General features: G+C 42.3%; 1 protein-coding gene across 5 annotated transcripts in view; it reads left to right on the top strand.

The window, feature by feature from the left end:
• LOC139583288 (patched domain-containing protein 3-like) overlaps positions 1 to 14385 on the top strand; it is a 22943-nt gene continuing 8558 nt past the window's right edge. For 2 of the 5 annotated variants that reach the window (XR_011676522.1, XM_071414197.1), the window contains exons 1-3: positions 3 to 1979; positions 2204 to 2331; positions 2789 to 2934. Coding sequence is in view for 4 of the 5 variants with exons in the window: in XM_071414197.1 (XP_071270298.1) it covers positions 1293 to 1979; positions 2204 to 2331; positions 2789 to 2934 (961 nt within the window). In the remaining variant the exon portion in view is untranslated. Of the gene's footprint in view, positions 1980 to 2203; positions 2332 to 2788; positions 2935 to 3054; positions 3096 to 5318; positions 13065 to 14385 lie in introns of those variants that run through there. The other 3 variants (XM_071414196.1, XM_071414194.1, XM_071414195.1) reach the window with 3 other exon arrangements.

Below are 14385 nucleotides of genomic sequence, written 5' to 3' on the forward strand. Positions count from 1 at the left end.
GTTTATTCTACCCCTGATTCTCTTTAGAAACCAGATAACATCTCACTGATCACAGTGAGCTGTATCAAGACAAAGATCCCAACAATAGTAGAGATCCCAACAATAGATTGAGTTGTTATAGAAGCATTTGTCCTGCTCTTCAATTATGGTCGTTTGAAACAGAAGTCACTAATTGCAGGCTTCAGTTGAAATTAGTTTTTGTTAAAAGGTGCTTGTTTTAAAGAAGACACAATGGATGATTGTGTTCTCTCTTCTGTGTCCCTTTTTAAAATTCGACATGTCTTCTTTCAGTGATCGTTTTCCTGAAACCTATCCAGCTTAACCAGGTAAAAATGGATGTGGTGACAAGAACAGTTTCATCATTATAGAATATCAGACTAATTGCATCTGAGGGGAAAAGAGAGCCAGGCTTTTCACTTAAGTGGAACCAACACTAAGCTGACTACAGACAGGAGGTCATGATAGACATCCAGTGTTTCCTGTGATTGAGGGTAATTTAGCAAAACAATAAAGATTAGAGTCTCAGGTCGGTGCTTCCAACATCAGGTTGTTAAGGTCCAAGAATAGCAAGACGATGCACTCGATGTATCTGCGTGTAGAAGGGTGCGCGTCACTCTGCTGCAACGTGATCGCTGCAGGACCAAAAACAGCAGAGAAGTTTAGCATTGTTGTTGCAGAAGACGGACTGGTACATTGACTCTGGATCGGTACCCCTGTATATATAGCCCAGCTATTGTTATTTACTGCTGCTCTTTAATTATTTGTTTTTCTTATCTCTTACTTTAAAAAATATATATATGTTCTTAAAACTGCATTGTTGGTTATGGGCTTGTAAATAAGCATTTCATTGTAATGTCTACACCTGTTGTATTCGGCGCATGTGACAAATACATTTTGTTTGATTTGATTTGACTTTCGTTTACAGTCGTCATCGTTCGTATTACCGCTCGAACACACCCAATGGTTTCAAGCCAAGTCCCGTTATGAGGAATGGGAAAGTGAAACCAGACGTCTCGATAGACTGATAGAGGATGATAAGAGACAGTCCGGCTGTCGCAAATACACCTCCCCCGATTTCACTCACCGACTTTCGTTTACAGTCATCTTCGTTCGTAATACCGCTCGGACACACCCAATGGTTTCAAGCCAAGTCCCGTTATGAGGAATGGGAAAGTGAAACCAGACGTCTCGATAGACTGATAGAGGGACAGATACCAGACAGTTCGTGAACAGAGATGCAGTTATAATTCAAGGCGAGTTATTTTTCTAATACCATAAATTGAGAATATAAAATGGCTGGGTGCAACACAGACTGCGTTGAGAAGCCTATGGCAAGGGGATTTGAAATACTTGGGCGTTTTGTTGGTAGACACCCCTGGTGTTTTATTATTCTTCCAATGTTGATTTCTGCGTGTCTTGGCGGAGGATTTTACTTCCTTGCGGACAGAGAAGCAAACGGCATTGAAGAGATGTTTACACCTATGAATGGACCGGCGAAAGAAGAACGACGAGTAGTTAAAGAATACTTTCCACAGAATGATAGCGACTTCTCTCGTTTGCGGCTCTATACTGAAGGGACCTTTGCATCTCTCATAATTGTTACGCCTACAGAAAATATCCTCACAATTCCTACTTTTACTAAAATTGTTGATATTGACAGGGACGTGAAAGCCATTGAAGTAGGAACATTTAATTTCTCAAACCTTTGTGTTAAGAAAGGTGATGTGTGCGTGTCAAATTCAATCTTTGATATTGTAAAAACTCCCAATGTTACCACAACAACTATTGATTACCCGTATCATGACAACATTTTCATCGCATCTGAAATTGGTGGTGTGAAACTGAAAACTGGGTCAACTGAAATTGAAAGCGCAAAGGCAATTCGACTTTTTTACTTCTTAAAAGAAGACAACCAGACTGTAACTACGATGTGGCTGCAGAAGTTTATAGAGACTGCGTCGATGATGCAACAAGAAGGCGTGAGTACATCCTTTTAGAGATGAAACATTTTTGTCAACTTGTATAGGATGGGTGTCTTCTCACCATGTTTAGGCCTACAGCCTAATTGATCAAACTGCACATTTAAGCTCCATTAAAAAAAACATGTAACGTCATCATAATTTGATTATTCAAACATCTTGAGTTGTTTTACTAATGTTACCTGAATATGGTCTTGTATCTATATTCTTATTTGTCTTTGCAGATGACCATATCTTACTTTACATCAATATCAAGAGAAGAAGAGTTTGAGAAGAGCTCTGACTCCATCATTCCCCTCTTCTCATTGACCTATGCCCTGGCCATCACTTTTTCAATCACATCTTGTATAAGGTATCTTTTATGATTTCAATAAATATAGGACAATGAACATAGGACAGCTCGATAGAAAATCGTAATGACAGTGTTGACTGTAAAAAGAGCTAGATTCGGGGCTAAATTCAAATCAAATCCACATTGTGACCCACAATAGTTTTTAAAATACATGTCAGAAAGGACTATAACAAACAAACAAACAATTTTATGATAAACTCATTCTCAGCATTTACATTTGAGTCATTTAGCAGACGCTCTTATCCAGAGCCATTTACAGGAGCAATTCGGGTTAAGTGCCTTGCTCAAGGGCACATAGACAGATTTTTCACCTAGTCATCTCATGGATTTACCTACGAGTGAGGTGTGATCTTGTATTTGTCTCCACATTGTGACTACATTACTGTTTTCAAGGCATATCAGAGAGCACTACTTAGCAGCGTTTACCCACGCTGGGACTAATGTTGTGTTTTTCTAGGTTGGACTGTGTTAGGAACAAGGTGTGGGTGGCGACCTTTGGTGTCCTCTCAGCTGGTATGGCAGTGTTGTCCAGTTTTGGGTTGTTGCTGTACTGTGGGATGCCCTTCTCTATGACTGTGGCAACAGCTCCATTCCTGATTCTGGGTAAGCTTACAAACTCTCATTATGATACAATAAACCAAATCAAATTAAAGTTTATTTGTCACGTGCGCCGAATACAACAGTGCGCCGAATACAACCTTACAGTGAAATGCTTACTTACAGGCTCAAACCAACAATGCAAAAAGATATTAGGTGAACAGTAGGTAAGTAAAGAAATAAAAACAACAGTAAAAAGACAGTGAAAAATAACAGTAGCGAGGCTATATACAGTAGAGAGGCTATATACAGTAGCGAGGCTATATACAGTAGCGATACTATATACAGTAGTGAGGCTATATACAGTAGTGAGGCTATATACAGTAGCGAGGCTATATACAGTAGCGATACTATATACAGTAGTGAGGCTATATACAGTAGTGAGGCTATATACAGTAGAGAGGCTATATACAGCAGAGAGGCTATATACAGTAGAGAGGCTATATACAGTAGCGAGGCTATATACAGTAGCGAGGCTATATACAGTAGCGAGGCTATATACAGTAGAGAGGCTATATACAGTAGTGAGGCTATATACAGTAGAGAGGCTATATACAGTAGAGAGGCTATATACAGTAGTGAGGCTATATACAGTAGAGAGGCTATATACAGTAGAGAGGCTATATACAGTAGCGAGGCTATATACAGTAGAGAGGCTATATACAGTAGCGAGGCTATATACAGTAGCAAGGCTTAGGAGGGGTTGGGGGGGGGCACACGTTGCAAATAGTCTGGGTAACCATTTGATTACCTGTTCAGGAGTCTTATGGCTTGGGGGTAAAAACTGTTGAGAAGCCTTTTTGTCCAAGACTTGGCACTCCGGTACCGCTTGTCATGCGGTAGTAGAGAGAACGGTCTATGACTGGGGTGGCTGATTTGACAATTTATAAGGCCTTCCTCTGGCACCGCCTGGTGTAGAGGTCCTGGATGGCAGGAAGCTTAGCCCCAGTGATGTACTGGGCCATACGCACTACCCTCTATAGTGCCTTGCGGTCAGAGGCCGAGCAATTGCCGTACCAGGCAGTGATGCAACCAGTCAGGATGCTCTCGATGTTGCAGCTGTAGAAACTTTTGAGGATCTGAGGACCCATGTCAAATCTTTTTAATTTCCTGAGGGGGAATAGGCTTTGTTGTGCCCTCTTCACGATTGTCTTGGTGTGTTTGGACCATTCTAGTTTGTTGGTGATGTGGACACCAAGGAACTTGAAGCTCTCAACCTGCTCCACTACAGCCCCGTCGATGAGAATGGGGGTGTGCTCGGTCCTCCTTTTCCTGTAGTCCACAATCATCTCCTTAGTCTTGGTTACGTTAAGGGATAGGTTGTTATTCTGGCACCACCCGGCCAGGTCTCTGACCTCCTCGCTATAGGCTGACTCGTCGTTGTCGGTGATCAGGCCTACAACTGTTGTGTTGTCTGAAAACTTACTGATGGTGTTGGAGTCATGCCTGGCTATGCAGCCGTGGGTGAACAGGGAGTACAGAAGGGGACTGAGCACGCACCCCTGAGGGGCTCCAGTGTTGAGGATCAGCGTTGGCAGATGTGTTGCTACCTACCCTCACCACCTGGGGGCGGGCCGTCAGGAAGTCCAGGATCCAGTTGCAGAGGGAGGTGTTTAGTCCCAGGAAGTTTAGCTTAGTGATGAGCTTTGAGGGTGCTATGGTGTTGAACGCTGAGTTGTAGTCAATGAATAGCATTCTCACGTAGATGTTCCTTTTGTCCAGGTTGGAAAGGGCAGAGTGGAGTGCAATAGAGATTGCATCATCTGTGGATCTGTTTGGGTGGTATGCAAATTGGAGTGGGTCTAGGGTTTCTGGGATGATGGTGTTGATGTGCGCCATGACCAGCCTTTCAAAGCACTTCATGGCTATGGACGTGAGTGCTACGGATCTGTAGTCATTTAGGCAGGTTGCCTTCGTGTTCTTGGGCACAGGGACTATGGTGGTCTGCTTGAAACATGTTGGTATTACAGACTCAATCAGGGACATGTTGAAAATGTCAGTGAAGACACCTGCCAGTTGGTCAGCACATGCCCGGAGCACACGTCCTGGTAATCCGTCTGGCCCCGCAGCCTTGTGAATGTTCACCTGTTTAAAGGTCTTACTCACTTCGGCTATGGAGAGCATAATCACAGTCTTCCGGAACAGCTGGTGCTCTCATACATGTTTCAGTGTTATTTGCCTCGAAGAGAGCATAGAAGTTATTTAGCTTGTCTGGTAGGCTCGTGTCACTGGGCAGCTCGCGGCTGTGCTTCCCAAATGCAACTGACATCCTGTTTAGACCTGATATGAAATGTACTCGGATCGTGATCTTAACAGATGTGATCACAGGAATGAACACGGGTAGAAACAAGATCTGACATTTTGTAAAACGGTGCCCTTGTTCTCCACAGGAATTGGTGTTGACGACATGTTCATCATGATTTCTTGCTGGCAGCAGACTCAAGTTCATGGCGACGTAGAGGATCGTATGGCGGCTACATACAAAGAGGCAGCTGTTTCTATCACCATCACAACACTAACTGATGCCCTGGCTTTCTATATTGGTCTGTTAACTCCCTTTGGTTCTGTACAGTCCTTTTGTATGTATACTGGCACAGCTGTGCTCTTCTGCTACTTGTACAACATCACCTTCTTTGGTGCATTTCTGGCACTGAATGGAAGACGTGAAAAGAGCAACAGACATTGGCTGACCTGCATGAAGGTTCCGGAACCAGAGGAGAATTCTGAAAAGTACAATATCTGCTCCGTAGGGGGAGCTTATGATCATGGAACAGGAAAAGAGGAACCAATGCCAATTAACAACTTCTTTAAGACGTACTATGGTCCATTTCTAACAAATAATTGGACCAAGGGGTTTGTGATCCTGCTCTATGCTGGATATTTGGGCTCAAGCATCTATGGTTGCTTCCAAATCAAAGAGGGCATAGACCTTAAAAACCTAGCAGCTGATAGCTCATATGTGGGTAGCTATTATGATAACGAGGATGAATTCTTTTCAGAGTATGGTCCAAATGTTATGGTTGTTGTGACAGACAGTGAGTTTCAATATTGGAATGAAAGTGCTCGGAATAGTCTTGATGTTTGTCTCAAAAGTTTTGAAGATCTGAAACTGGATGGTCGATCATTGGTTGCTAAAGATATGACCTTATCTTGGCTTCATATATATGTGAACTCAAGGGCAGTTACAAATCCAAATGACCAAACTGTTTTCATGAATAGTTTACCTGCATTTTTACAACCATCAGGTTTCACACAAGATGTGAATTTTACAGACAACACAATATATGCCTCACGTATGTTCATTCAGACAGTCAATGTCAGTACAGCTGTTGATGAAAAGAACATGTTGAATGAGCTTCGAGTGACAGCTAATGATTGTCCAGTAAAGTTGGTTGTTTACCACCCTGCTTTCATATACTTTGACCAATATGCAGTCATTGTTAGTAACACCATCCAAAACATTGTAGTTGCCACTCTTGCCATGCTGGTGATCTCCCTCCTGTTGATTCCCAACCCAATATGTTCTCTGTGGGTGACCTTTGCCATTGCCTCTGTCATAGTGGGTGTTGCTGGTTTCATGGCATTTTGGCATGTCAATCTAGACTCTGTATCCATGATCAATCTTATCATCTGCATCGGTTTCTCAGTGGACTTTTCCGCTCACATTTCCTATGCCTTTGTCTCTAGCAATAAGAGAACTGCTAATGAGAAGGCCATAGATGCTGTCTATCACTTGGGGTATCCTATCATACAAGGAGCTGTGTCTACTATCTTAGGAGTGGTGGCCCTGTGTGCAGCTGAGAGCTACATCTTCAGGACCTTCTTTAAGATCATGTTCTTGGTCATTTCGTTCGGGGTACTTCATGGCATCGTTTTCATCCCTGTGTTTTTGACCTTCTTTGGAATCTGTGGAGACAAAGTTGGTGATAAAGAAGATGTGAAAGGTAGACCTATCACCTTGTCTCAAATAGGTCACATGTTGGTCACTCAAACCAGGTGACTCCAACATGAAGAGTAATATATGTTCAAACTGTTCATGACATAGTCCCAAGATTATAAATAAGTTAACAAGTCAGTTCATTAAAACGACATTCATACATTTTAATTTTTTAATATGTATTCGTGAGGAATCTGTTGCTTTCATTTATTTCATTTTAGAAATTGTTTGTAATGTAAATACTATCTCGATTGTTATTACAATGTGAATATATTTACCTTTTTTTAAAAGTTGTAATTTATTTAAAAAGCTAATGATAGTATCACTGCTCTTTAATAAGCTTTTACGTTTACATATCGGTCTCAAGGACTTTCTACAGAAGCTCAGACGAAGGCCTTGAGGCCGACACGTAAAGCTTATTAAAGAGAAGTGATACTACCAAGAGCAGTGTGTGTGAGGTTACCTTTTTACTCATCTTATTCAACTGTTACCATGCACCTGCAACTTAGATAGCTCAGATGTGCCTTTTTTGAATTTTGATTTAAAAAGCTAATACAATTATTTCATTTTCTATATTTCTTCATAGAGCAGATAATCACTATAGATGTGATAGTTAGTAACAGAGTTTCTATATTAAACCTATGTCACCTCTTTATCTGTTCTCCCAGTTCTAGAGATTCACACTCTTCATACACATTGTAAATGAACCTGTGTGTCAGTGTTCATCACCACCACCACAATGTATCATGGCACGGCAATAATGACTATGCTTCCTGCTGCCTACTTCTGTTTCTAAGGAAACCAGAGAAGTCTGTGTCACGCCCTGACCTTAGAGATCCTTATTATTCTCTATGTTTGGTTAGGTCAGGGTGTGACTCGGGTGGGAAATTCTATGTTTTCAGTTTTTTTGTTTGTGGCCGAGTGTGGTTCCCAATCAGAGGCAGCTGTCTATCGTTGTCTCTGATTGGGGATCATACTTAGGCAGCCCTTTTTCCCACCATTAGGTTGTGGGATCTTGTTTTCTGTTTCGTTACTGTTGCCTGACAGAACTGTGCGTTTTTTGATTTTGTTATTTTGCTTGAGTGTTTTTTGAACTAAAAATCATGAACACTTTCCACACTGCGCCTTGGTCTACTCTTTCTACCACCAACGAGAGCCGTTACAGTCTGTATGTATATAATAAGGAGACTGGATAGGTAAACATGCACTCTTAAAAATAAAAGGTTCCTGGAGTATCCTTTAGAGGTTCTTTAAATTGAAACTGTGGGGGAACCCCTATAAGTTCTTCAAAGAAGTAATTTTAATGGATCCTCAAAGAACCTTTTGGGGTTCATTTTTGAACGCCCCCCCCCCTGTTATTATTTATTAGTAATACTAATATTATGCATAACAATAACACCACAATATTTTAGTTCTCAGTGTTTATTATGATTTTAGTGGCAAAGCAGAATAAAACCAATCGAAATATGAGGTAAACTCCCAGCAAAGCCCCAAGTCCAATGGGTATATCCTCTGGTGATGTTAATGTGTTGATGTTCTCCATATCCATGGTGATCGAACAGGTTTCATCAGAGGTGTAGGGAGGGTGAAGTCGGTGAATCCCAAAAACTTGTAATTGTACAGATGATTAACAAAATATGCACACGACAGTATTCATACCTAGGTTTTTGTGGTAAATGTGAATGTAAAAAAAAAACTGTTTTGATAATGTTTTTCATACACACACATTGTCCATAATGTAAAGGCCTATGGGATATTCATTGAACAGGTAAGGGAGGATGATGGTATATGTGATCTGCATAACATACCAACTGACATACCTTTGTATGCCTCCTTGTCTGTATACCTACAGGAACAAAAGTGAGCAGTTGTCATCTGCACCCAATAGAGCTAGCCTTTAACATATTCTTATAGTCTACATATTCTTACCTCTTTATTGATTGATATCCATTGAATTGTGTCCATTTTCTGTTTTAGAAAGATGTACACATGTATCAGTTTAACTTTACGGCGTCCCCTCGCCCCGACCCGGGCGCGAACCAGGGACCCTCTGCACACATCAACAACTGACACCCACGTAGCATCGTTACCCATCGCTCCACAAAAGCCGCGGCCCTTGCAGAGCAAGGGGAACCACTACTTCAGGGTCTCAAAGCGAGTGACGTCACCGATTGAAATGCTATTAGCGCGTAGCACCGCTAACTAACTAGCCATTTCACATCCGTTACACACAAATATCAAAAGATAGATGGTATCATCATTAAACAATATCAATTTAGATCATACAAGGGACAACACACCTTACCTTAAACTGAGGAGATCTTTACATTTTTCAGTTAAGTGCCTATACCTGCTGTCAAATTCAAGTGTTTCAGTTGGGCAGTTAGTTCCTGCAAGAACACCCCCAACAACTAAGGAGGTTCCTCGGTGAACCCCACCTCCTATGGGGTTCTTGGAAGAACCTTTTGGGGGCCATTTTCAGTGCCAAGAACACTAAGGTTCTTCAGAGAACTTTGAGGATCTTAGAAGAACCCTTGTTGAACCCCTGATTTCAATTTTGTAAATAAAAATTACATTTTACAAAATGAACAAACTAACATTTGATTTTATATTACTTCTTATATTACTTCTACATGGCACAAAATAAATGACAGAAACAATGAAAATATGACCTACACTTGTCAGATCAAGTTTTATTGGTCACATACACATGGTTAGCAGATGTTAATGCGAGTGTAGTGAAATGCTTGTGCTTCTAGTTCCGACAGTGCAGTAATATCTAACAAGTAATCTAACAATTCCCCAACAACTACCTAATACACACAAATCTAAAGGGATGGAATATGTACATATAAATATATGGTTGAGCAATGACAGAGCAGCATAGGCAAGATGGTATAAAATACAGTATATACATATGAGATGAGTAATGCAAGATATTATTAAAGTGACTAGTGATCCATTTATTAAAGTGGCCAATGATTTTAAGTCTGTATGTAGGCAGCAGCCTCTCTGTGTTAGTGATGGCTGTTTAACAGTCTGATGGCCTTGAGATAGAAGCTGTTTTTCAGTCTCTCGGTCCCAGCTTTGATGCACCTCTACTGACCTCGCCTTCTGGATGATAGCGGGGTGAACAGGCAGTGGCTCGGGTGGTTGTTGTCCTTGATGATCTTTTTGGCCTTCCTGTGACATCTGTAGCTGTCCTGGAGGGCAGGTAGTTTGCTCCCGGGGATGTGTTGTGCAGACCTCACTACCCTCTGGAGAGCCCTGCAGTTGTGGGCGGTACAGTTACCGTACCAGGCGGTGATACAGCCCGACAGGATGCTCTCAATTGTGCATCTGTAAAAGTTTGTGAGGGTTTTAGGCCAAATTTCTTCAGCCTCCTGAGGTTGAAGAGGCGCTGTTGCGCCTTCTTCACCACACTCTGTGGATGGACCATTTCAGTTTGTCAGTGATGTGTACGCTGAGAATTGAATCTTATGTTTACTGCATGTGGACATTTTGTTCAATGATTTAGGGTTTGAAATACAATAATTCATCAATGATTTATATTTTGTAGATTCCTTTCCTCTTATGTTCTCTATTGCTTCTTTTATTGTTCCTCAAACAAAGGGGGAGGCTGATGTCATCATTGAGCACCATCAGACCAACACTTGTCTAAATGTTTTTACACTCAGTACAGGACATGTTCTGTTGTGAATAGGCCATGAGCGCATGACGCACAGCAGCGCTGCAGAATGTCATGGAAACTCCCTCTCTCTGTGGGCAGGAAGTAGGAAGTGGTGTGTTTCTCAGAAATAGGTTTAGGGTTGAAGCGATAATACACATATCAGCACAAAACATCCTCCCTTGCTGATCTGGCCCTGGAAATAATGTGACATGTCAAAGAGTTTCTCATAATGAGCATTGAGTCACCATCAAGGTTATTAAAGTAAGTGAAAACTGAAAGTAAACTGACAAAAATTGAATGGGGTTTTCAATGGGTTTTCCAAGCTTTTGTTTTTTTCCCCGAAACGACTAAATCGGCGGGTAAATGTGGCCAGGAGATGGCTTTGTTTCAAATAGACATAGCTTGTACAAAACCCAACCCCAATCCCGCAATGTTATTTTAGGCGTATGTGACGCAACTCACTTGCCAGCCATGGTCCCACAAATTTTGCGTCCTATAGGCAATATCAAATGTGCAAAAATAATTTAAGAACATGGTTAAATTACCCGAGATTCTCACGTGGCCCTTGTACTGTATTACTGGGCTATATCAGCCAATAGTTTGAAGAGAGAAGAGTTGGAGACAATTGCACTTTCTCCTGAGCTATTTTTAATAGCTTACTTCTTGTGGGAAGATTCAGACACATTTTAAGACGGAGAGATATGAGTGATTAATATTTATTTCTAGGCAATGTAGTAAACTATATCCTAATCATATCCTAATCATTGGCCTATTTAGGAAGTACATTTCCTTGGAAAGATAACTGCACGGTGCTTCTCCGCCCATTCATAGGCTATGGCCTATTCTATTTAATTGAGACCACACGGCCATCTAATCTCGCAGGAATGGCTACTGAACTGGAGGCAGCAAGAATGACGAGAGAGACACCTGCTACGTTTTGAATAGGCCTATAGGATATAGCCTACCTTCTTTTGGAGGACAATTTGCAGGCAGAGACAAATAAATGGGCAATCAATATTTATTGCAATTGAAAAGGCGCAACTCTCCTAACCTTTAATGATGATTACATTTTTTTGATTGCACTTCGACGCACGTTGGTTGAGCGTCCTCCACTTCTTTCCATTATCAGTATTTATTTACAGACACTGTAGTAAACTATAGTCTAATCATAAGTAAACTGCTACTTGTATTCTCCACCCATATAGACAGCCTTCTGTATTTCAATGAGACCACACATACTAATCGCACCTGGACTCTCATGCCCTAGTAGGAGATGTAGGCTGAAATGGCTAGCTAGTTAGCGGGTACGCGCTAATAACGTTTCAATCAGTTACGTCACTTGCTCTGAAACCTAGAAGTAGTGGTTCCCCTTGCTCTGCAAGGGCCGCTCTGCAAACGACGCTTCATGGGTGACTGTTGTTGTTGTGTGCAGAGGGTCCCTGGTTCGCGCCCGAGGTCGGGGCGAGGGACGTACTAAAGTTATACTGTTACATTAACATCAAAATCGTTGCACTAGGTTGTAGGCACAAAAGATAACCCTTTATTAAGCAAGGAAATATTGGCAGGGCTCAATATCTTTCTTGATAAATTGAAGACACTCAGTCCCGTGGGTTCTGGGACCTTGTGAACGGTCTCCTCTGCCTCCGGTAGTCGTTTCTTCTTACCCCGTCGGGTGCGGCATCTCGCCGGTGCGTGTGCCCCGGCCACCTCCGCCCTTCCGTCAGGCCAGTCCCTCCGTTGGATAAAAACTGTCACTGTAGGCGGAAGAGGCGCTGGTTGTAGAGCGTTGGTCAGACGAGGTGGATAGAAGTAAACTGACGCATCTCTGCGTCTGAATGTACGCATCTGTACGCATCTGAATGTAACCACCGTATGCCACAATAACACTAAAGTTCTTCACAAAAATGATTTGAATGCATTTAAATGGTTTGAAACTTGTCTGCCTGTTGAACAGACATCCTCAGCCTTCTATAGGAATTTAACGACTGCATAGGACTATGTTTTGGATGACTGGCTGCGAATGCTTATTTTTTTTTTTTTTTTCTTTTTTTTTTTTTTTTTTAAATTTTATCCCCTTTTCTCCCCAATTTTTGTGGTATCCAATCGCTAGTAATTACTATCTTGTCTCATCGCTACAACTCCCGTACGGGCTCGGGAGAGACGAAGGTCGAAAGTCATGCGTCCTCCGAAGCACAACCCAACCTAGCCGCACTGCTTCTTAACACAGCGCGCCTCCAACCCGGAAGCCAGCCGCACCAATGTGTCGGAGGAAACACCGTGCACCCGCCCCCTCGGTTAGCGCGCACTGCGCCCGGCCCGCCACAGGAGTCGCTGGAGCGCGATGAGACAAGGATATCCCTACCGGCCAAACCCTCCCTAACCCGGACGACGCTAAGCCAATTGTGCGTCGCCCCACGGACCTCCCGGTCGCGGCCGGCTGCGACAGAGCCTGGGCGCGAACCCAGACTCTGGTGGCGCAGCATAGCACTGCGATGCAGTGCTCTAGACCACTGCGCCACCCGGGAGGCCTGCGAATGCTTATTGAATTGTTTTATTTCTGCCTTTTCTATTCCAGACATTCTGAAATTCACTAAAGCATCCCATGTATGTAACTTTAGTCTTTCACTTTTCAATAAAAGTGAAAGCGTCTGTCACGAGAGGAGGAGCCGGACCTCTTTTGTCAGGGTTTCTCCAGAAGTAGACTTTGTCCTCGGCCTTGTCTTTTTTGTCTTGGTTGTATTTCTTTATTTTAAGTTCCTTTGTTTCTGTAGACAACTTGTCCTGGAGCGCTTGGTTAGTTTTTATCAGTTCATTGAATATGCCATCATCATTAACAGCTCCTTGCAGAGCTGTGCATTTCTCTTCAATCGTGTTATCCATTTCAATAAAATTCTATTTCAACGGGTCAACAATTAATGTCATTAAATCAATCCAGCATTTGTTCAGGATGGCACACCTGCGCTCACAGAAATCATCTGCTGCTGTCCCAATGATGGTTATTTTGCCACCTGAGTCCCCGTGGAATATCAGTTTGCAAACAATGTAAAAATGTATTAATATAGCCGCATACAAACATGGTCTCGTTCTTGAGTAAGGCAGCTCCAAAATGCATGTGTTTCAGCCTAGCTCAGTGCATTCTGTGGTGGAGGGGCAACCAGCGGAAAATACAGAGTGTTAGGCGTTGGTAATCTTCTCTAGCTGCGCCGTGATTGGCTCAGTGTTCTGTCACTCATTGGAACACTACGTCGCCACCAAATCTACAGGGAGAGCTAGGTAGTTCAAACCTCCTTTTGGTGCTGCCATAGATTTACATTTACAAGAAGGCTCAAGATCGTTGGCCAGAGATAAACTGATGTCAAAATCACATTACATTTACTGTAGCTTTGATTGGACTGATCATGTTATTTTCTAAATATTAGATAGCAAGCTTGACAAGCAACATAATCATGAATCACTTCGACAATCTACTGGCAAATTTTTTCCAATCCTTAGGAATTATTGGCTAACTGCAATGCAAAGCAATCACTATTTTGCTTCCCCCGTCTGCTATTTGGTGGAGAGGGTGTGTGGTCCAAGTCTGGGTTTAAGGGTTTAAAACCTCTGTCTGAAAGGGTCTATTTATCAAGCTTAAAAGGATAAACATTCACAAACACAACACCATGGTCCAGAAAAAGTAGAATACATTGGCTGTGCTGTCAATCCAGCATGACTTCTGGGAACTCGTAACTGAGAATTCTCTGACTTCGGTGCGTTCAAGTCAACTGGGAACTCTGGTCTTTTTCTAGAGATCTGACTTTCCGACCTGAAGATCACTGACGTCGTGATTTGACCTCAACAGTTCCCTGTTGTT

The sequence above is a fragment of the Salvelinus alpinus genome, chromosome 8 (genome assembly GCF_045679555.1).
Source record: "Salvelinus alpinus chromosome 8, SLU_Salpinus.1, whole genome shotgun sequence".
NCBI classification, from domain to species: domain Eukaryota; kingdom Metazoa; phylum Chordata; class Actinopteri; order Salmoniformes; family Salmonidae; genus Salvelinus; species Salvelinus alpinus.